The sequence below is a fragment of the Gekko japonicus genome, unplaced genomic scaffold (assembly GCF_001447785.1).
Source record: "Gekko japonicus isolate JY-2015 unplaced genomic scaffold, Gekko_japonicus_V1.1 scaffold625, whole genome shotgun sequence".
In the NCBI taxonomy this organism is placed as follows: domain Eukaryota; kingdom Metazoa; phylum Chordata; class Lepidosauria; order Squamata; family Gekkonidae; genus Gekko; species Gekko japonicus.
This window is the reverse complement of record NW_015172572.1, coordinates 577770-605374: the sequence shown is the minus strand read 5'-3', so window position 1 is coordinate 605374 and position 27605 is coordinate 577770. Positions and strand designations below refer to the sequence as shown.

Sequence of the window (27605 nt, the reverse complement as noted above, 5' to 3'; positions counted from 1 at the left end):
GTCTACTCGTTGAACCACCGAGGTAGGTGGTGTCAACTTGAGGCGCTTTTTCCCAGGAAGGTCCAGTTCGGGGGCGGAAGCACGACGCTTCCCAGATGTTGTGGTGTGATCGCGCTGGTTTGATCCGCCCCCGAACTGTCCTGCTCCCGGGCCAAATTGCCTCGTGTGAACAGGACCGGTCACTTGAGGGGCGAACCAGCCCTTTCTTTCTGGAAACCAAGTAAAGAAATTAGCAGCCCCAGATCAACAGGGAAAAGGAAAGTTGTGTGGCCGGCAATGTTCCCTCTAAGCTATGGAGCCTTGTGAGCAAAAATTCTACTTTGTGAGCTACTGGCATTAAAATTGTGAGCGAGCAATTTGGCTGCTGCATAAATTAGTTTGCTCTGGAGCCATCCTCCCTGAGCCAAGACAAAAATGTGTGAGCCGGAGGCTAAAAAACTGTGAGCTAACTCACACTAACTCAGCTTAGAGGGAACACTGGCTGCAGGCCTAACCTACCTCACAAGGTGGTTATGAGGATGAAATGGAAGAGAAGAGAAAGATGTAAACCACGTTAGGTTCCCATTGGGATGAAAGTTAGGGTATAAATGACGTAAATAAACACTGGATCAGCAGGACTCTGATTTACATTGACTGTGCCCATTATTTGTAGACAGATAATGTTATACCATGGCTTAAAAGAATTTATGGTAAGGAGAGGGAACAGTGGGATGGAGGGGAGGAAAGCAAGTGAGCACGTCAGCCCATGGCACACTTCCGGTTCCCTAACCATGGTTTCTGAATACGTTTAAATTATTGTAATTTATTTTTGTACATACAAACTGCTCTGTTAGGCATATTTAAACAGCACATAGGCATTTACTGACAACTTAGTGATTTAGTTACCTCCCATATGTTCTTATTTTCTCTAGCGGGAAGAAATTGCATAGGCTATTTTTGAGTGAGTAGGGCGGTTGACACCATCAGTACTAGCTTCAAGGGCCTAGATCTGCTGTGTAGCTAACATGATAAAACAAACTGTGATTTTGGCTGGAATAAAATTCCTTGTATCCAAAACTGCAAACCTCTTCTGTCATTCCCATTTTGGAGCGTAGAACTGAGCCATTGGACATACTATGGATTTAAGCACCTGGGATGCTGCCATGAACTTGGAGGGGGGGGGTGCAGAAAGAGGCAGGATGGAGGCCTCAAGAGAGAGAATTCCAGTGGTATTTTCCTATGTTTAGTTTAAGAACCAAGCCAGAGAAGAACTTTTAAATAAAACCTGGTGTAATCTGTAGTAGACTCAAGCATTATGAACTCAACAAGTTAATATCCCAAGTCACAAACTTGAACAGCTTCCCTACCACCTTATAATTAGGTATTAAAATGTGTTGCATGGTTGTTCCATGCAGAGGTGGCCACCTGTGCCTTGCTGCAGAGAAAACAGCATTACCACTTTTTATAGGTGTTCAGAAATATGGAGAAGTATGCTGGATGATAATGCTGGATTTACTATGTAGATGGGGGTGACAGTTGGTCAGCTTTCCACATTGTTAGAATTGTAATACAAATAGTTCATTTAAAACAATAACAGCAAATAAATGATTATTGGTACTTTATTTCCAGTTTTGAGAAACTGTAACAGGTTTGTAATTAGTTACACTGGAACCTCTCTAAAATTTGTTTGATAATGGCCAGTGAATATCGTAGTAGTAAAACTGCCTAATCTGTCATTAAGACACATGTAGGAATATTTAAAAAGTTCATTTTTGTATTACAAATCCCTGAGCAGTGTATAATATCAGTGTTTTCATACTTCACTACGCAGCACAACAAATCTCTCTCTCTTATATAAATGATAGCTTACTTTGAGGCTTGAACTTTTGACCGTAGTACAAGTTAGCTAGCTAAATAAAGTATAAAATCAATTCAGATAATTTATTCTGTGTTTCTAAATTATATTATATTTTAAATTATATGCTTCAACGCATACCTTTACTCCTTCTGAAGCCTTTAACTTTTACTAGGGAAACCAGAATTTTCTAAAAAAGAATAATTCTGTATCACAGTTTGACTATGATATCATTGGTGGTGGTGGAGGTGGAAACTATTAGCACACTGAGACCAATTTCACACAGGAGCTGTGCCGCGGTTGCACCTCCCTTTGCCCCGCTTCTATTGGTCAATTTCCAACTCGAAGCCGCGTGGCTATATTTTTACCCGAGGCTTCGCCCGATTTCCCCCGTGGTTTCGTGAAACTGTTCCACTGGGTCACAAACCTCACAAATTGAACTAATTCATTTGGCTGTTAAAAGGTTTTGACAGTTTGTGGTTCGCGAACCGGGAACGCCACAAACAACAAACTGAAATGAAATGTATCTTCCCAGTTCATACCTATCCCAAGCCAGAGCCCTAGTTCTTCTGGAGGTTTCTGTCAAATAGACTCTAACATGCAATTTAAAAGGTCACATAAATTTAAGCAAATCTTTTGGCAGGGTTCCCCATGATGTTTCTGATGCATAAACTAGAGGACTGTGGACTGGACTCTAGGGTAGTTAGGTGGATAGGGAACTGGAGAAACACACAAAGAGTAGTTGTCAGTGGCATTTCATGTGAATAGAGGGAGGTTTCCAATGGGATGTCACAGGGCTTGGTTCTGGGTTCTGATCATTTATATTTTTATAAATGATCTGAATGAGGGTGTGGAGTTTGCAGATGACACCAAATTGGGAGGAGCAGCGAACACACCAGAAGATAGAATTTAATGAGATCTGAACAGACTAGAAAAGTGGGCGGATATGAACAAGATGCAATTTAAGGATAAGTGCAGATTTCTACACCTGGGTAACAAAAATGAGGAACACGCATACTGGATGGAGGATACGCTTCTGGGTAACAGTGTGTCTGAACAGGATCTTGGTGTACAGGTGGACTGTAAGTTAAATGTGAGCAGCCAGTGTGATGCAGCAACAAAAAAATATTGGGGTGTATCAACAGAGGCATAACATCCAGATTGCAAGATGTCATAGTCCCACTGTACACTACATTGGTCAGGCTTCACTTGGAGTAATGTGTGCAGTTCTGGAGGCCTCACTTCAAAAAGGATTTGGACACAATGGAGTGTGTGCAGAGGAGAGCAATGAGGATGATCAGGGAGCACAGGATAGGACTTGCAATAATGGGTTTAAATTAAGGATGGAAAGGTACCGGATGGAAGCCAACACCCCCATGATGCACAAGCTTCCTTTTTAGAATTTTCCAATTTCTGGGGGGCGTGGCTTCGATCGCGTGCTGACCAGAAGCCATTACCGGCTGCTCCCAGACCTCTTGCTCTTAAATCAACTCTAATTGACTATTTTCAAACAAACCTGACTGAAAGTATGCCGCCTAAAGCTTCTAAGGGCAAAAAGAATCAAAAGAATGCCGGGGGAGCTCCTTTGCTAAAGGAATTTCTTGTATCGGCTGAACTTGCCAGCACCTCTTCAGCGTCTTCAGGCAATGGCAATACAAATACTGCTGACTCTTTCCTTACACCAAGCTTCTTATTAGAAGCATTGGGGAGACAACGTCAAGAGCTAAGGCAAGATATGATGGATATGATGTCACCTCTAGCCCAACGCATGGAGGAACTGGAGTCTCAATATAAGCAAACAGCTCAAAAAGCAGAAGCAGCATTAAAGAAAGTCACCTCCCTGGAAAAAAAGCTTCGAACCACCTCTCAAGACAGTTGGTCTAGAGGAAAATATCATGATGCCAGAGTCTCGCATAAGGGACAAAAATTTGAAATTTCGTGGCTTCTCATTAAATGCTGAAGAAACAACTGACCTTTCTATTTTCATGGCGTCTTGGCTGGCTGCCTCTTTAAAATTAGAGGCCTGGCAAACAGATTGTGATACTACATTCTTACCTTCAGACTGGGATGAAATCTGGTCATCTCCATCGCTCAGGTCCCACTCATTAAATATTCAACTTCAAAGCTATAAAATCCTTACCAGATGGTATCTCACACCCATAAGATTTCATAGCCAGCATCTCCAGGAGGATATCGAAAACTGCTGAGGGGTCCCGGCGAATTAAGAGTAGCTCCCGACTAATTTGCTCAGCTTGGGCCTGAGCAGGAAGGTTTCTGTACATATCCCTGGCCTCTTTTTGTTTTCAATTTACAATTTAAATTTTATTTCAACTTAAACAAAACACAAACTTTTATGACTGTCAACAACAATGGAACTCAACAAGGTAACTACATAAGTTTATATGGATTTCGAAATAGATTACATGTGGTGAAAAACGTCATAAAGGTTATCATTGCCAGTAGTTGGAAGTCCCCAAATAGGTTATTACTGTCCTCATGGCGTTTGAAAATATGGGATTGCCATGGATAAAATATCCGATGTAACTGTTAATACAAATCTCACATGTAAGAAACCTAACCTTCATCTGAAATGGTTCCCTTTTCTTGAATATATGTTTAATACTGAGTTATCTAAATTCAATGTTCCTAAAAAGTATTATGACGTTTTCCACCACATATATTCTATTTCGAAGTCCATATAAATCTATGTAGTTACCTTGTTGAGTTCCATTGTTGTGTTTTGTTTAAGTTGAAATAAAATAAAAAAAATAAATTTATAAAATACTAGAGGAAGGAGTGACACCACTGATACTACGAGCCTACACAGTAGGCAAAACAACAGACTCCTCCCAGGCTGCTCTTTCTGGCAGAGACATTCTGGTGGAGCTAGCAGACTATCGGACTAAAAGGAAAATCTTGATGGAAGTGCGTCAGCAGAGCGGCTTGGATTTTCAAGGAAGCAAAATACTTGTATTTCCGGACCTTCCCCCAGAAATGCTTAAGATTCAAAGAGACTTAAAACCTATTACTTCTAAACTCCAGGCAGCAGGTATAAAATACCGTTGGTTGCGGTCAGGCAAAATGTTTGTGGAATATCAGCAAACTCAATACATTGTATATGACACTGTTTCTGGATCAGCTTTGTTATCTGCATTAGGTTTGCCTCAATTAGAGCAAGTTGAAATTCGAGCTGAAAAAAGGAAGACCCATTCAACGTTGACTGCAGTTAAAAGTTGCAAACTTCATGTCTCTGAAGAAACAGAGGATGGTGAAATAGAGCTTGATGTAATGTTTTATCATAGTAGCAAGCTATATATTTATTAGCTCGATATATGTAAGGTTTGGGGGGCCGGGGGGCCTGAGAAGCAGTCAGGTATGTGCTCTCATATTGTAGGTCATGGGGTAGGGGAGGAAATTCTCCCCTAGCTTACATTGCAAGCTTCCATAGACCCAATGGTTTTTTGGGCTCCAATGTATACTTTATAAGTTAATCAACTGTATTATCAGATCAAAACAAGAAGATAGAAGATGCTGGAACTTAGGAAGCTAATAACTATTATGTTTCAATGCATAATTAATGATCATTTTGAAAGAATGAAAAAAGAAGAATACTGTTTATGTAAAGAGATATAAATATAATACAGGGACATATAAGTTGAATTGGTATTTGTTATTGTTCAGTCGCACAGTCGAGTCCGACTCTTCGTGACCCCATGGACCAGATCACGCCAGGCCTTCCGGTCTTTCGCCGTCCTCTGAAGTTTGCTCAACTTCATGTTCGTTACATTTATGACCCTGTCTAACCATCTCATCCTTTGCTGTCCCCATCTTCTTTGACCTTCAATCTTTCCCAGCATCAGGGTCTTCTCCAGCGAGTGCTCCCTTCTCATTTGGCAGCCAAAGTATTTGAGCTTCAGTTTCATTATCTGGCCTTCCAGGGAACAGTCAGGGTTGATTTCTTTTAGGATTGAGTGTTTTGATCTTCTTGCAGTCCAAGGAACTCTCAAGAGTCTTCTCCAGCACCATAGTTCAAAAGAATCTATTCTTCGGCGCTCGGCCTTCCTTATAGTCCAACTCTCGCAGCCATACATGACTACTGGGAATACCATTGCTTTGACCATGCGGACTATTGCCATGATCTTAGTTTTTTTGATGATGAGGTTCAAGCCCACTTTTGCGCTCTCCTCTTTTACTCTGAGCAAGAGGCTCTTTAGGTCCTCTTCACTTTCTGCCATTAGAGTGGTATTGTCTGCATATATGAGGTTGTCGATCTTTTCCCCGGCAATCTTAATTCCCGCTTGTGATTCATCCAGGCCAGCATTTCACATGATGTACTCTGCATGTATATTAAATAAGCAAGGTGACAATATACATCCTTGTCGTACTCCTTTTCCTATGCTAAACCACCAACTAGTCTGGCGTTATATTTGAGCCAGGCCACTGCCTTTTCAAGTAGGTAACTGTGTCAGTGTCTTCAATATTCTCATTTAAAACAGCATATATGTAAGTGCTGTTGAGGTGCAACTGGCATAGTGACCCCAGTGAGGGGCTTTCAAGGCAAGTGAGAAGCAAAGGTGGTTTGCCATTGCCTTCCTCTGCAGTCTTCCTTGGTGGTCTCCTATCCAATTACCAGCCCTTCTTGGCTTCAAAAATTATTTATTTATTGCATTTATATCTCACCCTATCTCATGATGGGCTCAGGGTGGCTCACAACAGATAAAACAATAAATATATGGTTAAAAACCAATTAAATAAAAACAGGATGGCAGCAAAAAATAACATCAGTCCAGAGCAGCCTAATTCACTTCCTGTTAGGTGTTAGTAGGATAGTAAGCATCTGTAGTCCTACTATGGGCAGGAGAGGCTGAGATGGTAGAAAACATCTGCTACCTCAACCAAAGGCCTGGTGGAACAGCTTTGTAGCAAGTCCTGCAGGGCCCTAATCTCAATTGGAAGCGTGTTCCACCAGGCGGGTTATACCATGACATCTCTGCTCCCGCACTGAGTTCTATGACTCACTTCTCCTAAATAGCTCCTGTGGAAAAATTGTCTTTTAGAACAAGGCTCATTGCTCCAACAGAAGATTCCTTGTTTTTAGTGATGATGGGTTATAGGATCCAACCCATTGCACATTTCTGGCTAAACACAGGACGCTGTATTTACATCTCTGAATCCCATTAGAAACGAGTTATCTGTTTTTACATATACTAGTTCACTAATTTAACATTAGTACCAATTCTGTTATGAATAAAGTGGACAGAGTAAATGCTTATTTATGTCACTTAAGGGCAATTTATTTTGGAAACTGATTTTGATAGTATTACCAATACATTGTAAAGCCTTGATAGACAAATAAATGTAGAGCATGACAACTGTTTTCTTATGTAGTATAACAAATCTGCTTGCTAAGTGTTGCTGCTGCAGGGTAGAGTGTAGCTATGTACTACCCATTACTTCTGGATAAAATGGATTAATTGAGTTTTGTATGCTGTAAGAGCTATTTAACCAAATAACATCAAGGATCTGATATTCATTTCTAATTTTTTGCTGATTATATCTCATTTCAATTTTTACTTGATATTTTTTTTATTGTGGTAAGTAAGCATCTGGTACAGTACAGTAACAACATTCCTCAACAACAGGGTATACCCGAAATATAGCTAAGAACATAAATTTCGCAGCATATAGTTTTAATCCTTCCATGGTGAACTATGCTGAATTGTATGTTGACTTCTTGTAGGGTTTTTTTCCCGTTTCAGATCTTGCTACTGAAAGTAGAATGTGTGTATTTATGCTGTACAAATTGTTCAAATGAATGCTGTTTACAGAAAGATGTTTCATGCTGTTTTACAGAAAGGTGTTCTGAACAACTTGCCTGCCTGCTCTCAACAATACATTGAGTACAGTGTGGAAGTGAGCATGCCTGACTATTTTGAAATCTCTCATAAAATATATATTCCTGTGCTGGCATCAGCTAGAGTTAATGCAAAACACCTTGAAAATGGAAATTGTTGTTTTGCAACAGAAACAGGTAATGTACCTAATATTGAACAAAAGCAAAATAAATTTTATATCCTCTGAAACTCTTTATTCAGCACTAGCTTGATTCCATCTAGTCTGGCAACTGTTCCACCTCTTCCCTTGCTTGGGAAGGCAGTCTGTCTGTGTCAGCTCATGATTGCAGCAGAATCTTGAGAATTTTCTAATTCAGGCAGCGTTCAATATTTTTGATGACTTATTTCTTTCATCAAGCAATATGAAATTGCTATTGAAGTAAGTTAGTCTTGTTCTTTGAAGGGGCAACCATATTAATATAGGGGGGGGGGCAAGTTGTTTTAAACCTCAGCATTCACCACAGTCACCTCAGGACTAATGGTTTGGAGCAGAAGGCATTCCACCTCTGATTTACGTTATTCTTTGCAGTTTAGATTTGCAGTAGTTCTTAAATTAACAATAGGCATTATACTCATCATAGAGGATACAAAGAATAGTTGATCTGATTTTATAGGTGAAAGTAATAAATAAAATTTTAAGAATTAAGCTCAAACTTTGCTAAATATTTTATTATTTTTTTAAAAAGACCTATTCATTCTTATTAGTATTTTATGTGACTGAAGCTGTAGTTTGAAGTTCATGTTTTCTGCAGGTTGTCAGTATTGTTTGCAACTTTATGAAAAAGAGAACAGCCTTTTCTGGTCAAATTTGTTGGGGTTATAGAGGGGTGTTATGTACATTTTAACCTATGTTAACATAGTTCCTTCAAAATTAGATTGTTGCATTTGGATGTGTATAAGAAAAACCAGAAACTACTAATTTTTTAGAGATATGGATCATACAACAATGGGTGAATTGTATGTTGAAATAGGTTTCTGCATGAAGCTTTTACGCTGTATAAGCATGTAGGACTGTAAAATCTCCAGTGTCCATTAGCTCATATTTCACATAGGGGAGAAGTCTCGCCCGGGCTTGTGAAGGCAAATCTTCACTGTCCCCCCTTCTCTCAGCAGCCTCATGTAATTCCTGAAATGCTGCCGGCCTGGGAGACCAATGTGGGTAATATGACTTGCAGCACGTGGAACTTCAGTAAGGAGGGGAAAATGGATAAATCTAGCTATCATCCCCTTCCACTAGCAGTAGTTCTTTCTGTCAGCTTTGTTTACTGGTAGATGATGGGTGTATGTGTGTGTGTGGGGGTTTCACCCTGTTCTCCCTCTTTGCTGAAGGTTTCTATGCCATATGGCATTTTGTCCACTTGAATCCCCTGACCTCTGGCATCACCTTTTCAGAAGTTACATGGTGGTGTTAGAAGAAGGGGAAGGTAGGAAAGATGCTTCACAAGCTTCTTCTTCTCGCAGTTCACAGGAAGCAGCTCATTGATTTTAAAAACCATACAATATCATCAAGTTGATGAAAACTAACTATATTTAAATAAAAAGTTTTAAATACTCAATTTATTATTCAAGTAAATAACTATTTATTTGATTATCACAACATATTACCAACCAACTTATTTGTAACCTCATTGCTCGTCTAGTACATTGTGTTTAATCTGAGCTTCTGACAATGTAAGATATTTAAAAGAACTATTTTGGATTAAGTCAAGGTTTTTTGTCCTTATATTAAATTCTGCTGATTCAGGAGAATGTGTTGTATGAGTGAACAAACCATTTTAGATGCAACACCATAGAGAGAAATTTTATATCCCCTGAAAACAATTAACAAGTGATGTATAATGAAATTATAATAAATCAGCTGATGTCCATAAATGGTTGAAACAGTCCACTCCCATATATTAATCAAAGTTGGATAACAAGAACAAATAGTGCTTATTTTTCCATGCATTTATCTAACTGGATATATATCAAAGTGGAGATTGTGGCCACAGTTTTCCAACTCCAACTCATCTATGTATGAGCAGCCAGTTCCTACTAAAATTTCTTCATTCATTTGTGTTCCTGAGCACACCACTGACCATTTTTATAGATTAAACATTTATGTAATCCTTTAAAGTTTAAACCAAATACCATGAAATATGATACAGATCTTCAACAGTTGGTATCATATGCTCCTGGTGAAATGATCACTATAGCATAACATAGCATAGCAGATTGAATATGAGACTTGGACTGGGGTGATGTTTTCAGATCGTTGGTTAATCATAAGTCTCACTCTTTATAGCCAGTTTTCTCTCAGAAGGCTGTTAGGTAAGATGGAATAACCCACATGAAAGCCACCCTGAGTTCTTTAGAGAAGGGGAGGTATATACATGTTATAAGTGCTCCTTGGTGTTAATCAGTTGTCAGGTTTTTTTTTAGGGGGTGTCCATTAATACGGTTTGGACAGTATAATGATAGTGGCGAATGCGTCCCGTCTTTGGGTTTTTCTGCATGAGTTATTTCGTCACTTGTGTGCCAGTAGTGTGTTGGGTTTTTTTTCCTTTTCTGCACCTGTTTTGCTCCCTCTAGTGGTCTCTTCGATGGTTCATCTCTGTATCTCCTCTTTATTTACAAGTGGCTTTAAAGTACTCAGAAATAAACCAGAGATACTGAGATGAACCATCGAAGAGACCACTAGAGGGAGCAAAGCACATGCAGTAAAGAGGAAGAAACCAACACAGTAGCTACCGGCACACAAGCGACGAAAATAAGATGTTTGGGAAAACCCTGTGTATTATTTCTGACATATTGTCTGCTGCTTCTTTCTGAGAAAACTTTGGGGCCCGAGTGATTTCAGTTGCATGCCACAAAAGGTAGTAGAAAGAAGGACAATAGCTGCATCTCTATAGAAAGGACAGAGCTGGAAATGCGTAACAGGAACTTTCATTTATAATGATGGTGATAGAATTGTCTGAGCTCTGTCCAATAATAAATCCACATTTCATTCCCTTAAGAATAGGGTTACTTCTCATGATGAAACCCCAGTGGGTTAACTATTTAAGTGAGAGTCCGTCCAGGCAGTTTAACTAGGTTACCATAAACCCCATACCAATTGATACGGCTAAGATCTCCAGAACTGTGTGCGTGGCTTCTTATCATGTGGGACTCTGTTCACAGAGTTTCATTATAAGCAGTATTGATGGCTGAATAAGTGAAGTGGACCCAAGTTTAAAATGTAAATATCTCAGACATTTTTGTGAGGACCATAGGGTAAACACTATTGGGAAATGTGATGCATTTTACATGTTCACATTGCAACAGTTTGCAATAAATAAAACAGACCAACAAAGTAATCAGCTGTCCTCTATTAGCTTTATAGTTCATAGAATCCAAGCCATTAAATAAATCTGTGTTCTTGGAAAGGATCTTTGCCATTTTGCCCTTCCTACGGGATCTCCTTGAATCCCCACTCCCCCGCAACTACTCTTGATAGAGGATCTTTACAAATAGTGGGGATGCAGCTGGTGGGGGAGTTGGTGGAAATCATCCCCCACAAAAACATTGTGACAATGAAGTGAGAACTGCAGTAAGGATAGGCTTTCCTCCATCCAGCTATAGTCTTCTTCCCCCATGCCATTTCCAAATTTTCCCCAACTCTCAGGAGTGACTTTCAGTAGGGGCTCAAAGGGAAAGAGCTGGCATAATTCTCTTTTGTGAATTCTGTTCCATTCAGTTTATAGAATGTCATAGTTAATCGATGTCATAGTCAATTGAGGGTGTCAGAATGCATTATTTACAATAATATGTCTTTCTTGTTATGCTGACTTTTATGCTCACTAAAGCTAACTTCAACATATTTATTTCTGCTACTCAATTTCCAGCATTCAATATTGATATACTTAATAACACAATCTAGAAAGTGTAATTTCCTGAATATCTGTCTATATATGTATGTTAAAATGTGCCTTTGCATTATTTTGAAGAACTGATTGTAATCTTCTTGATATGCTTTATGAAGTTTGTCTTTGACACTTGTTCAGTGTTGAGTGTAATCAGAGTAGTCTTTTTTATTTCAAAGTAATTTCCTGGAGCTGTAAGCTTGTTCCTCAATACACTATTATCAGTGATGCTCTTTCTTTTCTGGTAATGTTCCAGAGGGTGGGTTTATCGGAGTATGATAATAGGCAAAGTTATGAAGTTTTTTAAATTACCGTATTTATAGTTTTTCTAAATCTAATGTTATAGCTTCCAAACTTTTTGAGACATATCAGTGTTTTGCCTTGGTTTAAAAACAAGTACTAGTATAACTAGGAGCTGTGGTGGCTCAAGTGGTTAAGACGCTGAACTGCAGGCTGTGGAAGGTCAGTAGTTCAGCAGTTCGAGACCCGGGTGCCGCAAGACGGGGTGAGCTCCTGTCTCTAGTTCCAGCTCCTGCCAACCTAGCAGTTCGAAAGCAAGAAATTGCAAGTAGATAAATAGGTACCACTTCGGTGGGAAGTTAACAGCGTTCCGTGCACCTTGGTGTTTAGTCATGCCGGCCACATGACCATGGAAACGTCTTCGGACAGCGCTGGCTCTTCGGCTTTGAAACGGAGATGAGCACCGCAACCCTAGAGTCGGATTCGACTGGCTTTCGAGCAAGGGAACCTTTACCTTTACCTTTACTAGTATAACTACTTTATGGATTAGTAATTAGAAATAGGCCCCCTTCCAGCCCTGGTTGTGGACAAGTAGTCATACCTTATGACTGTGGCCCTGAATGTAACTATGTATCCCCATTATATGTCAAAAGATACATTATGTTGCAGGACTCAGATGAGCATTGTGTTATAGATGGAGATGAGCTTTAATATGCAGTGCATGTGGAAATGTGCATATGTGTGCAAATCTTTCTTTGAAACAAGATGTGGTTCCAGTAGCAAAAAGTAAAATGCAAATATCTCAAGAGGTTATGAATGGTCCCTTGTCTATGTAGTTTGTGGCTTTCACTTTGAAATATTTGAAGGAGTGCCCAGTAATGGACTGGAGTATTTTTAGGGGGGAAATTATGAAAATGACTTTCATGCAACCTTCATAATTAAACTGTATTTTATGGTTGGGTAACAAAACCAGAGTACAGTCATATAATTGAAAAAAGTCTTTAATGTGTGCAAAAATGTCACCTGATGTGTGGTAAATTCTACAGAATATAATGTGTGCACAAGACTGGAACTATCCTTGGGTGAAAGAATAAGACATACAGAATGATGATATTAAATTTATATTAATGCTAGTAAAGTCACATTATCTAAAATGATTCCTGTTACTACAGTTCTTTTTTTTTTTACTTCAGTATATTATTGCTAGCATGTATATGAAAAGAAACAAAGTAAGTCATATTTTGGAGTGTTGCATGTACTTAAACAGTATTTCAAAATATTGATACATCTTTTACTTTGGACATTTTCTGTGCTCTTGGGTATTGTATGAATGATAAGAGATGGTTACAGCCTAATTTGAAGGAAATATATTTATAAGCCAAAAATAAGTGGGTGAGTTTTATTACTTGTATAACTGACAAAAGTGGAACGTTTTTGTGGAAGATAGCTGGTGGGGATAATAACTGGGTGACAAAACTGAAAAGAGGTAATAATTCATAAATTAGCAGGTCATTAATCTTGTCTTTATGAGAGTACAAGCTAATTTATTTCAGAGAAGGTTGAACCTCTGAGGTGCAATCTATAATCTGTTTGATAGCCTGGTGCTGTTGAAGGCACATAATGTAAAGCTATATTGTTCCTTTCCTGAACTAGAGTTCTTTAAAAAGGAATAATGGAGTTCAGGTCAAAATTAACCATGACAATGGGAGTTGTGATAGGTTTGAATTGTAACCAAACACCATTTAATAAAATAGAGGCCAAATTGCCAATGGAATTACTATTGGTGACCTTTGTCATCAAAAATTAGCTACTAGGTGTTGGGCCTTTTCACTGTTTCCAACAAAACAGGGAAAGGGGTAAGAATGAAAAATTTGTAAAGCTATTCACGGAATACATTTTATCCTGCTTTTGAGTAAAGCAGAGGTATTGCCCCTTCTGCCCACATTTTCATATTCAAATGTTTTTGGCTGTGTACAAATAAGCTGTGGGATATAATAATCAATATATCTAGTTCTCAACATGGCGCCAGATGTGGCTACTTAAAGCCAGAGATTGGAGCCATGGGCAGACAAGACTGGTCTTTCTACAAACGTGAGAAAAGCCTATCCCAGCCCGTCCCGGTTGCCACAAATAGTTCTCCCTGGGGAAACTGCCAGGGGGAGATGGGGAGGAAAAGCTAATTACAGAGGGACAGATAAAAGCAAGTTGGCTGGCAGGTGGGAAGAAGAAAAGGAAGCAGGAAAGGGGGAGAGGCTATAGGGCCTTGTGTCACCTTAAATGTTACTGTAGCTGTAGCCCCCAGCACTTACAGCTTGATAAACATACCAACATTATGGAAGTGAGAAGGAAAAACTTGTTGGTTCTTATTTTAATTTAACTGCAGTCATTGCTATCCATGTAAAAGTGGGAAAAATTAGTGAAATGAGTTCACAAGCACCTCTAGGTATAGTTATATAGTTGCAGGACAAATTAATAAAATGTACCATCATGTACTCTTTAGAGAAGGGTTTGGAGCACCTTTGAAAAATTTAAGATGACTGGTATAATGCATGTATTTAATCTAAAGATGATTTTTTTTTTACCCCACAGAAGATGCTGCAGTTGAGCTTTCTATAAAGTTTGTACCTCAATATCCTGGACGATATCCTTGCCAGATTCTTCTACAGTCCAAATATGACATCCGGATCTATAACATTGAATGTGTGGTGAACACAGATACTGTTGAGGCGGAGCTGGAGTTTGTAACTCCTGCATATCAAGCAGTGATTCAGGATATCCCAATAGTATGTCTAGTTTACATGACAGAAGTCAAATAACACTGGTCATAACTGGGCTCAAAATGGTGACTTGATTTAAAAAAGTGTGTGTGTGTCAGCAGCTGGAAAACAGATGAGAGATTTCTTCCTGCATTTACTTCATAGTCACTCTGAAGATCTTGTACAACTTTTAATCATTAACATATAATTAATAGTAGAAAAATATCTGAAAATAGTAGAAAAACATCTTGGAATGGCTGTAGGATTTGCCCCATGGAATGAAAACTGAGGTGTTCCAAACTCCAGTCTAAATACAGATCCAACTATTAAAAACCAGCCTTTTCTGTGAAGTACTTGGTTTTCCAGCTGTATCTGATAGTTTGAAATATATGTAACTACATTTGCTTACATTAATTCCTTACTAATTTCATCTCTCCCTTCTTCCGGTATAGCTTTCCACATTGTTAGTGTTAGATTGCAAGTTACTTGGAGGCAGGTTAATTAAACCTTGTAAGGTTCCATGTACACTGGTGCTCTATAAACAATAATTGCTTTTTTCTTTCTTTAAGATACTTGTACCCTACTTTTCTCTGTGATGGCAACTCAAAGCAACTTATAGCATATTTTCTTCTTTTCCATTTTATCCTCAAAACAACTCTGTGAGGTAGATTAGGCTAATAGAGTAATTGGCCCAAAGTCACCCAGTGAGCTCGAGGGCAGAGCAGGGATTCATACTGGTTCTTCTAGGTCTTAAGCCAATACTGTAACCATTGTACCATGCTTCTAATAATAAAATGGGTATTCTTGTGCCAGCAAGGGGATCAGGAGCCAAGGCTGCTGAAACAGAAAGTGAGGGCAAGTCCTTAATACCAAGTACATGGAAAAGTATTATATTTAAAGAAAAATAAAACCCAAGCAGAAGACAGAGCTGCACATGTACACTGTTGTCTCACTGTGTGGTGAGAAGCTCTGATCCTCTGAGGGCTAGTTTAAAAGTCCATAGGGTGGATACACGACAGCCACAAGAATTTTGGGTCAGATGTATGCCTGACATTTTGTGCTGGGAACTTAGTTCCCTAGTGTATACAGGACTAATTTGGACTGGAACTGTGGCATGGGAGGAGAAGGACCTCTGTGCCATTTTCCTCACCTGAAACACCTCCAGCAAGCTGATACTTTGTCTGTTGGGGAAATGCCCATGTAGCCATCAGTGCACACAAGTTTCCCCAACAGGCAACAAACATATCCCCTGGCTATTCCAGGTCATGGAAATTAGAGGGGTGAGGGGAGGCTGAACCTATTTTGTGTGAGGTGGTTGTGATCTGAATTGGGCCCATATGAAGCTGGGAATTTTCCCAGCTGGGAAGTCCAAGAACATGTTTCTAGAAAATCCACATGGGGCATAGGGAAATCAGCCCAGATAGATTGAAGCTGCTGTTGGGTGCTTTTTGGAACTGATTCCTTTAAAAGCCAGCTTGGTCAAAAGGCTCTTGGCCTAGTTCGAAAGCAAGAAATTGCAAGTTGATAAATAGGTACCGCTTCAGTGGGAAGGTAACAGCGTTCCGTGCGCTTGGGCGTCTAGTCATGCCGGCCACATGACCATGGAAACGTCTTTGGACATTGCTGGCTCTTCGGCTTGGAAACGGAGATGAGCACCGCAACCCTAGAGTCGAGCAAGGGAAACCTTTACCTTTACACATATCTATCAGGTGATCGCCACAGCAACTTGTAGTTTGATAGCAGATGTGAGTTTCCCATGGGAACTCAATTCACAAGCACCACAGGGCCCCAATTCGGATCAAGCCTGTGATACAGGGGGAGGAGGCTCTCCTACCTTCACCCCCATGCCATTTTCCCAACCCAAAATGGCCCCAAGGGGCATTATTTTCCCTCTGGTGAGGCTGCATGTACAGATCCCTGATGGGGCAAATTATGCTGTTGTGGCCATTTCAGGTCAGGAAAATGGTGCAGGGGGAGAGGCAGGAGCCACTCCTCATGTACCACTGTCCCAGTCTGAATCTGGCCCCTATGACACTTCTGAATTGAGCTCCCATGGAGAACTCACAGCTGCCAAATGGCTTCAAGTCACCATGGCAATCATGTGGTGGATGTGTAGTTTTGACCTTACCCTGTGGTTTGCAATCTAGGAACAATATGGTTTGAGGGTCTTAGGAGGGATTGCTTGGGGGGGGAAGGGGGAGGGGAGTGATAGAGCTATTGTTTTGCCATTGTTTCCTACAGCACAAAAATACAATTCCTGATTATTATTTTTTTATAAAAATGATTTAAGAGACACCAATTACAGACTATTTCCTCACTGTGGAATAGAGCAGGGAGGGATTTAGATAGGAGGCTTGGAAGAGATGAACTTTGAAAGACACTCTGTGTTGGAAGTAGCATTAAATCATTGTTGTGAAAGTTAGCCTGATCACATTCACGTTTTTTTAGATCTCTGAAGATAAAGGGGTATTTACTTGCCCAGATATCTCTTCTTCACAAATTAATGATAAATAAGGTACACATATTGATGGTGTTAAAATATCCACCTCCAGGAAACCTAGAATTAAAGAGCAGGTTTTCAGTGGTGGGGGTGAACGTATAACTGACTCTCATTTTCAGGGATTAATGTTTTTGGACTTGGTTATTTGCTGGGCAAATTTTGCATAGGTGCACACATTTAGTAGTTTGTCTATTTGGCAGCTTGTTTCCCTTCACTATAGGGTTTATTGTGGGGAATAATACTGGGGTTGAAGGATGTGGTGCATCAAGTGCATATCTTCCAACTCTTGTTTTCCGCACCATGTGATTCTTTGAACTGTTAGAATCTTGCTTACTTTGCAGCTTCAAAAATCTTTTAGGGGTGGTTAATTGGTATTGTGGGGGGGGGGGGCTGACCTAGAAAGCCCAGGCTAGCCCAATTTCATCAGATCTCGGAAACAAAACAGGGTCAGCCCTGATTAGTATTTGGATGGGATACCACCAAGGAATACCCAGGTCACAGGCAGGCAATGGCCAACCACCTCTAAATGTCTCTTGCCTTGAAAACCCGATGGGGTCACCGATCAGTCAGCTGTGAGTTGGTAGCACTTTCTGCCACCAACAGGGGAAAAAAAACCCTTCCTCCAGTACTAACAAATAAGAGCTCTAGAGAACCAGCATCATGTGTGAGGCTAGGTCTAAAGATATTCACGTTTAAACCCTTACTTTGTTTGAAAGGTCACCTGTTGGTCAGCATGCACTACCTCACAGGGCTGTTGTAGGACACAAATGGGAGGACTATGTGGATTAAAAATCAAGTGGACTTTCTCCAGCCAAAAGTTTCCTGATAACGCCCATCTAGTGAAGAGGGAGGCAGATTAAAATCACGCTCATACTGCATCACTGGAATAGTTGCACTGCTCACCCAGCTTTGAACCCCAGCACTGATGTGCTGTGAAGCACCTGAACTACACTGAGCAGATTCAGGAATCAGTGATCAGCTTCTGCACAGCCTGCTGCTAACAAATCTAGACCGTATCTTGGTTTAGGCAGCAAGCTGCTAGCTCATCTGAACTCGTCCTGTGCAGCATTATAGTGTAACTGCATTATAGCAATGCATTGCTTTGGTTCAGGGTGGTCAGAATAGCTTGCAGTGCAGCTGACCTCCAGCATGAATCATAGCCCAGTATAGTGTGAAGTTTGGGAAAACACACTGTGCAATTTAATTGGGTGTTTTCCTATGTAATAAATTAGAGCACAATGAAAAATTATAACGGTATCTGAAAGTGTGAGTGCATGTTGCATAGTCTAGGGGGGAGATGCCCTTTATTAATCTGTGAATTCTTCTTAGCAGCACTTATATTTTAGGCATTTCATTTGAATACCTTTCTGTTTCAGGCTAACATGAGTCAACAGGATTGGAAGCTTAAAGCCATTTTAAAGGGACAGTCTTTTTATGGTCCTCCTCTCATATATGTAGCCCCGGGTGAAACGGCTACTTACACTCTCATCTTCAAACCAACTACTGAATGCATAACTAAGGTAAATGAATAACATTATTATTTTTGTGTGTGAACAGCACTTCACTTACAAACAACTAATGGGAATTAGGGATCACTCTGAAATATATGTATTTTATTTATTTAAGTTACTTATAGTCCACTTTTCTCCCTGAGACTCAAACTGGATTACACAGTGTAAATCATTACAGTCAGCAGGATGGAACATCCAGTAAACAGTGCCATAAGATCTGCATTGCAGAAATCTGAAAACAAGCAGAAATATTAAACAAAGCATAAGCATTAACTTGGTGCATTGAACAATTCAGAAATTACATAGTAGGATCACATATACAGTAACTGCCAGTGTGTACTATGCATAGTAGTACAGACTGTAGTTATTACCCCTAAGCTATTTCCGCATGAGAATATCTTTAAACCTCATAGTCTGTGTTCATATACTGTGATAAACCATGTTACAGCTTTAATTTAGAATAGGCTTGCAATTAGCCCTCTCATGTAGGATTGCCAGTCTCCAGGAGGGGAGTCAAGAATATCATCAGTCAGAGCTACATTCCTAAATGCTGGAAGAAGCCAGACCATATCTTGCACTTGGTACCCAGTGCTGGAGAAAAACAAGTCAGGTTTCTAGATAAGAACTTGGGAGAGTGCTAATAAAAACATAGAAGGAATGTTCTCTTCAGAGCAGCCTGCCTGCCATCCTCCTAGGCAACCAGAAGTCAGGCACTATCAGAAAACAAAAACGGAGTTACAGAAGTTATACAGTTCACACCTGGATGGCCAAAGGATGCTCATAGGATTGTGAGTTATAAACTGTTCTTGCCCATAGGAGCCGGATCTTCATTGCCCTGCCATTTGGCCCTCCAGGTAAACACAAGGCTATATATGATGATAATACCAATGGCTAAAGCTGGTTTCCACCCCATTCCACCCATTCCAGAAGCCATCACACAATGGAATCAAGGATGTATTGGTCATCTAAATGATGAAGTTTGACATTCTGAGTACATAATGCCTCTACGCTATGATTAATTAGGTTTTGCACAACAGGAATATAAACACATCATTCTTGCTGGAGCATGGCACTAGGGCAAAATTATATTGCTCATTATTATGAAAGCATTTTCAGTGACCAAAAACAAGCCATAAGGCACACTAGCTACAATGGACAAAATATAGGGCGGGATCTCTTTCCTTCCCACTGGATAAAGAGGGGAGGAAGCTGGATGGCATAGGCAGGAAAGTTTACTCTTCAAGGACACTAGTTTTCAGAGTCCCTAACTACAGTGTGGTTTTAGGTATCAGTTATTCAAGTAGGATTGTCTCTTATCTTACCTGGATGCCCTCCCTGAGGAAAAATATTCTTAGCTAAGGTGATTCAAGCTGAAGGGGCAGGGCTATTTTTGGGCAGGAACGCACAGGAACGGAGTTCCGGCTGGCTCCCAAGTTGGCCACGCCCAGCAGGAACTCATTCGCATAATAAGCCACACCCAACAGCAGAAACTCATTAGGATTGGCTACATTAAGGGTGTGTTGCCTAACATGCTACAAAAAAAAGCCCTGGGTTTTGACAACAAACAAGGTAAACAGAATAAGAAGCAAGAGGTGGGTGTGGCTGGATGACCACACTTCTGGTAACATGGGGGTGTAGCCTAATATGTTAATATGCTGTGCTGTCAGGGGTGTGGCCTGATAGGCTAATGAGTTTCTGCTGTTGGGTGTGGCCTATTATGCTAATGAGTTCCTGCTGGCCTTTTTCTACAAAAAAAGCCCTGTGAAGGGGTAAGACTGGGTAAGAATAGATTAATACTAGAAGCCATGCTGATGATTGCACTAGCAGGGCTATGGCGTTGGGGGTGGTTGCTTCGGCACCACTTTTGGTTATACACCACGGCTCTCCCTAACAAAACAAGGGCAAAAGTGGAAGACCTCTCCTGTGACTGGAAAGAGGGGTTTTTTTGCACATACTGATGAGTCCCTGGATAGGATGAGAAAGAATAAGCTTACAGCCAAAGTCCTGGCACAAAACTCCATCATATAAACTCCTTTGATACCCTTCTGCAGGATAAGAGGGTGAATATAGCTACCAATAATACTACTGGGAAGTTTTACCTTAATAAGTGGGGGCACAGGTTCCCTGGCCTTGTTTAGGAAGCATGTTACCCATGGAAGCAGGCAATTCCCAGAAAAGTCTCTCTCTATGCTATTCATATGGCTATGCAAGCCAATCTCACCATGGATGCCTTCAGCAGACCCAGTGCTGCTGACCAATATCTTTGTCCTATTTTCTTTGCCTCTGGGGTCCTTGGATGGTTTACTGTTTTGCCTCCAGGCACCAAGCCAAATGCCACCCGTTTTGTTTGTGGACTGCTTCAGACTCTCAATCTATGGGTCACACCTTCCCTTCCCTTCCCTTCCCTTCCCTTCCCTTCCCTTCCATGGCCATACTAATCATGCCAATAGCCATGTCTGGCCATGCCAGTTTGGTGTATTGGTTAAGAGTGAATATGCCATATCTGGGACTCCTTGCCCTTCCCAGTGAAGGCACACTCCACCAGGGTGCAAGCATCTAACGCAGCAATTCTGGGCAAAGTCCCCTTTACTAAGGTCTGCAGGGCAGCAATTTGGCCCAAGCCATCTATGATCATGAAGCGCTACTTGATGTTGATTTCAGGAGTCAGGTAGCTCTAGAAAAAGCAGTGCTGCAGATGTTATTTTGCTAGCCAGGTCATAAGATAAGCTTGCTGTTCTCCCATGTGGGACTGCACAGAAGCCACGAAGCTGAAAACTGGGTTGCCTATAACCATTGTTCATTGAGTGATCTTCTGTGCAGGCACACATCCCTCCCTCCTTTCCCTGCTGTAGGCTACTTCCCATGGATCTCTCAGTCTAGCCTCCACAATGGTGAGAGAAAGAGCATCCCCCCCCCCAGTCACATGTTGGTTTAGGTAGGAAGAGCTGGCTCAAGCCAGAGGGAGTGGGAGCGCTAAAAGGAAAGCTTGATAACTCAGCAGCAGGCTTGCATGCACGTGCAGTCCCATGTGTGTCTGCACAGAAGACCACTGGATGAACAGTTGTTACAGGTAAACACAACCCCTTTTTCTGCTTGGAGGTAGCAAAGGAGATGAATGGAAAACTATCTGTGATTTATAAACAAAGTTTAGCTTCATGTATGTATTTCTGGTAGACTAACCAGGGTTTCTGCAATAAATTGTAGATTAAACAAAACCCAGTTAACTATGTTGATTGAAGCAGCCATATTCAGCATGTAGAACTGACCTTGTAAATTATCTCATAGTTTCAAAATATTCCATAACAATGCCAGAATCTTATAAGCAAAACAAAAAAAAGCAATTATATCCATAATTGCTGCTGCAGCTTATCACACACAATGCAGTTCACTTTTATCTCCAGCCACTCACTACCAAATTATGTGTAACAACTATAATTATTTCCAGACAAGATATTTATGTAGTGAAGTGCTGTGTGGGAAAGAAATTGGTGGGTAAAGGGAACTGTGGGTGGATAGTATATTCAAAATAAGCAGACCACTGTATTATAAGACAGTGTATTTATACTGGTAGTAATTGCCAGATGCCCATATGGTCAAGAAGAGTCTTTACTGCCCAAATCACTTTAGTATTTATTCTGTTTGTTTATTTTCTGTAGCTTCCTTGAAGAGTTTCTAAATTTGAATGTGAATAGAAGAATGTATTCAGTTTTAGCCCATTGTTTCTCCAATTATTTCAGTTTCTTTCTTTCTTTCTTTCTTTCTTTCTTTCTTTCTTTCTTTCTTTCTTTCTTTCTTTCTTTCTTTCTTTCTTTCTTTCTTTCTTTCTTTCTTTCTTTCTTTCTGCTGGGACAACTGGGACCCAAGGCAGGTAACAGCAATGTTATACAAAATGGGGAAAATGCAGTAACAAAAACAATTGGTGCAGCTAAGTAGTTATAACCACTAATATGCACTTTTAAACAAACTGCTGCCTAACAAAATCAACCATCTCTTACACCCTTAACTTGTCATCACTAGATAATAAAGGACTTCTTTAAAAGCCTGCCTTGCTGCACCTATGAAATTCCATTAGGGTCAACCTGTCCTTCAGTTTCTATGTAAGGGTGTTTCAGAGGGCTGAGGCAGTTGCTGAAAAAGCCCATGATAGAGCAGCAGCAGGATGGGGGAGATGAAACACCTAACAGATGTTGCTGAGTCAAGCAAAGATGCTGTGTGGGCTCATACCAAGAGATCTGGTCCTTCAGGAGTATGGGCCCAAGGTCGTAAAGGCTTTAAAGGTATACCAACACCTTAAATTTGATGCAAAAACACAATGGCATCCAATAAAGAGAATAGGAGTAATATATTCACTGCACTAGCCCCTGATACCAGATGGGCTCCTACATTCTGTACCAATTGCAGTTTCCGTGTTGCCTGGCAGTCAGCCCCATATTACAATAGTTGTGCCTCAAGGTTATTATAGCATGGATTGGCATGGCAAGATTGATAGTCTCCAGATAAGGAGAGCCCATGGAATTCCACTAGATGGGAGAAGGTCAGCTAGCCTTAGCTTAAGAAGGTGAAGAAAAACTCCCCCCCCCCTTCCAGACAGGGATATTGGTAGCTCCAGATAATAAGAGTGTCAGTTTAGTCAGATTTTCATTTGGCTTTTAGTTAGGGTTTGGGCTCAGCTTAAGGGAAGAAAACTTGTCTCAGACAAATAAGCATCCAGTTAAGGGCCTGATATTCCTACAGGTTCTGTGGAAATGAGCTCTGTGTGGTAAAAGAACAGCCTTGAACCTGATGAGGTAACCTGTCTGGAAAAAGGTGAATCAAATCTGTCTTCAGGGTTTATTCACTTCACTTGAGGCTTAGTTACTCCCCTTGTAGAAAAGTTTGTAACCTTTGAGGGTGACGTTGACAGCCAGTTTTACTTTCTGTATTGAAGCCAAAACATCCACACAAAAACATTTACCTTATTAAATACTTTCTGTTAAATAAACCATTGTTGTTCATCTCCACCTGTGTCTTGTCTGTCTATTCAAATATCTAGGAAAAAGTGTTTTCTCTCTATCTCGCAAATAATTTCAGTATTGGTCTAGCACAGTGGTTCCCAAATTTTTTGGGGGGGCTACCACCACCTTGGTTCCATAAACTCATCTCCAGTGCCCCCTACTCTACCCTATTAAAAAGCATTATTCAGAAAAGCAGTTTACATGACCCATCAAGGAAGATAATAACAATAAAATTTAAACAGTAAAAATTAATTGCACAGTTATTCTAAATCCAGTTAAAACTTTTTTCATTTAATCTATTCAACAAAATTACTGAACTTGATCCAGAGATACCAGCTTTCAAAGTCTGATCGTCATTTAGCAAGAATCTTACATACTGCATATGGTAACTACTTAACTGTTCAGTAAATTCTTATTGCAATGGATCAGCTTGATAAAGTGATACCAGTTTCCCAGGGTTTGGTTTAAAGTCACTAAGAAGGAGTGTTAAATCACCAAGTTTGGTAATCTGGAGTCAATTTTTTGCTTGGAGAGAAGTTGGAGGACCACACTAAAACCATGTTCTATGAAATATAATGTTGGAAATGCATTAAGGAGCTTCTTAGACACTGTCCATAGTCATGCTCCTCTCTGAGGTTTGGCATCATCCTTGATCATGGGGTGCCTGCTGCTTCTCACAGCTTATTCCCCCTCAACTATGTCAAGCCTCCATGCTTGCTCAATTGAATGCCCTACCATCAGTGGTCCTGTCTGGGAGATTTGCAAATATTCCCTATCATGAAAGACTCTGCCCATGTAGAACAAGGAAACCTGAATTGGTAGCTCATATTTTCATGATTTTTATGAAAAAGTGTAGGACCATAATTAGTCCCCTCTTGTTTAATCTTTCTGGACTACCTGAAGAGAGGCTAGTTTCATTTATCCGACCAGTGTCCCCATATTACATACTCTCTAGCAAGGTATCTTTCAATTGCTATGATGATTAGGGAGCATAAGATTAAATCTCATGCTGGGTGACCTTTTATTTATTTATTTATTTTATTTTTCATATTTATACCCCGCCCTCCCCATGGGCTCAGGGCTGCATTTCAAATCTAAAGTAGCATTTCAATCTGTATTCTTTGCTGTATATTTTTATGTATGCCAATAAAGGGACTGAAACACTGGCCATAGTGCAGGATAGTGATCAGAAATTTCCTCCTGTAACCAAAACTTTTGGTACTATTTCTTGAACTTTGGCTTCAGCTCAATGTCATTTTGTAGCTCACTTAGTTCTTCTCCACTATCCCAGCTTCCTCAGTATCTGAAAATGGATTTATCACCCAATCTGGAATTTCTTTTGAAACACAATCCTTTTGAAACACATGCCACATATCCAAATGATCTCAAAAAACTTGCAGATAATCGTCTTGTATATACCTTTTTCTTCCAGCTCAGATAAACTCAGAAATTGGTATAGCTCGCAATGGCCTATATTGCATTTGAATAGAGTTAACTTTGAAATAAATGTAGAGATGACAGATTTGGCCTTAATAAGATTGAGCTCATTTCCTTGCAACTGCAAATTAATTTCATTTAACTTTGTAAATAGTTCTGACAGATAAGCAGTGTCATGCCTGATCTCTTTGAGTTCATTGCTGAGCTAAGCATTCATGTCTTCAAAAAACTCCACAAAAGTGTCAAAAAGGTTGTAAAAGCATCTCATACAGTTGTCTTTTGACAGCCAACAAACTTCAGTATGGAGCAGCAAACATTCAAAATCTTCATCCTTCTCAACACAGAGCTCCAAGAAGAGCTGATCATTGAGAACGTGGGCTTTCATTTTATTCACAGCATTAATGACAGTGTGTAATGAATTGTGTAGGTGATCACTGTGGTTTTATGCAATCAGATGCTGGCAAAGAATGACACAGTGAATGGTAAAGACATTTGGTACTGCTTTTTGAAGTAAGCAACACTATCAAGGTAGACCTGTCATTGATAGTGCTCCATCAGTTGCACAGGCAAGTATGTTAGTACACAGAATTTCCTTGTCTTTGAAGAACTGCTCATGAACACAAAATGTTGATTCCCTTTTAGCATCTGTTTTTGGTTGCCTTGCAAACAACAACTCTTGAGCCAAACTTTCATCTTTTATAAAGTGCACATAAGCAAGAAGCAAAAATTCACTGCCTGGTAAAGATGATACATCCAGCTGTTAACACAAATTCTGTTGCCTTTAGTATGCTGCACAACGTATCTTCCACATTTTCAGCCATTTCATTTATATGTTTCCAAATAAGAGACCTTTAGGGAGCACATACATGTTGCCATTCCTTTAATCAAAGCTTGTGTCCCCCTTTTTATATGATGGTAGGTGGTTGGGATTTAAAGAATCTGTAGGAGAGGGCAGAGTGGTGAACTGGACATTTTTTAGTCTAGTGAGCAGTTGTCTCAGAGTCCTCCCTCTCTCTTGCTCCCTCCCTCATAGCTGCCACAAATAGGGTCTGTCTTAACTAGTGTGTAGTTATCTCCTCAGTGGGTCTTCAGTGTTAGGAAGTGACTGTGACCATGAGCCTCTTAGGGCTTGGAAGAGATGACTTCTCCTTGTCTGAAGGGAGGGGGTAGATGTATGACCTTGTAAAAAGAAAGCAAAGCTTGTGATTCTGGAAGAGACAGAGAGAAAGGAACAGACAGATTCTTATGAGAATTGGCTGAAGTACCTTGGGATGCAGGATCTCTTTCTCTGGAGATATGTGGATAGTGGATCTGCTTCTCTGCAGGAGTATCTCTGCCTCTACCTATGCTTTACTTCTATATAGAAAAAGCAAATACTACAAAGGTGCCACAGGTATTCAGTGGTGTGTCCTCCAAAAGTAAGGGAACATATCTGGATAAGCCCTAGACCCTATAAGTTCTCACATGCTGGAAAATTGGTACAAGCATAAGAGTGTGATAATAATATCTAGCAGTACATGTGGACAAAGGAGTGAGAGGTGAGGAAATCAGAGTGCTTCAGTTGGCATAGGATTTCTTTTCTCATTGGCCTCAGGGCCAAACTACATATTATGTTCCTTGTTGAGTTAGGTTGAGGTTCCCCATACCGGACTAGCATTCCTTGCAGTCCCACAGCAGCTTGGGGGGGGGGGAGGAGGAGGCATTTTTGAAGTCCCCAGGAGTTCAGTTCTGCTTGGAACTATGACATGGAGGGAGGGAGGATTCCTTCCTGGGGTCTAGGGAACCCCAGGTTGACTCACCAAAAATGTAATGTGTAGTTTGGGCCTCAGTTTGTCCCTCAAACTGGCTCCTAAGTCTATTGAAAAGTGTTTGCATCTTTGTTAATGAATATTTACTTTTCTGATCCTCATAGGGGAAGCTCATTTTACAAAATGAAGACGATGGCACAGATCATGTCTTTACCTTGACGGGAATTGCAACCAAAGCTTTGGCACTGGATCATATTCTGATAGACTGCCCAGTGAGAAAGATTACACAGAAGGTCATAATGGTGCCTAATTTTACCAGGAATGAGCTGAGGTACAAGGTAAGATTGTGGGAGCTTGCATGCAAGTTTGTGAAGGAAAATGTAATAGGTTCAATATCATTGCCTCACAAGACAGGAAGATATAGCTGCTGGATCTAACAGATACAGGTGCCATTGAACTCAAACTTTGTTCTATTGTTTCAGACTACGGCTAACCACCTGAATATAACTGAAGTCCGTTTGACTTCATTTCATTTGATACTGGCATATTGAGAATGGAAAACTTTGCTATGGCATAAATTACGAGAGAGAGAGAGAGAGAGAGAGAGAGAGAGAGAAGATATAGCTGCTGGATCTAACAGATACAGGTGCCATTGAACTCAAACTTTGTTCTATTGTTTCAGACTACGGCTAACCACCTGAATATAACTGAAGTCCGTTTGACTTCATTTCATTTGATACTGGCATATTGAGAATGGAAAACTTTGCTATGGCATAAATTACGAGAGAGAGAGAGAGAGAGAGAGAGAGA

At 40.3% G+C, this 27605-nt stretch overlaps 1 protein-coding gene across 1 annotated transcript in view; it reads left to right on the top strand.

The window, feature by feature from the left end:
* CFAP47 (cilia and flagella associated protein 47) overlaps positions 1–27605 on the top strand; it is a 387027-nt gene that overhangs the window by 177719 nt on the left and 181703 nt on the right. Inside the window, exons 46-51 of the mRNA XM_015421363.1 lie at positions 4877–5119; positions 7688–7865; positions 14439–14632; positions 18482–18625; positions 25334–25420; positions 26960–27133. Coding sequence (XP_015276849.1) covers positions 4877–5119; positions 7688–7865; positions 14439–14632; positions 18482–18625; positions 25334–25420; positions 26960–27133 — 1020 coding nt within the window. The remainder of the gene's footprint in view (positions 1–4876; positions 5120–7687; positions 7866–14438; positions 14633–18481; positions 18626–25333; positions 25421–26959; positions 27134–27605) is intronic.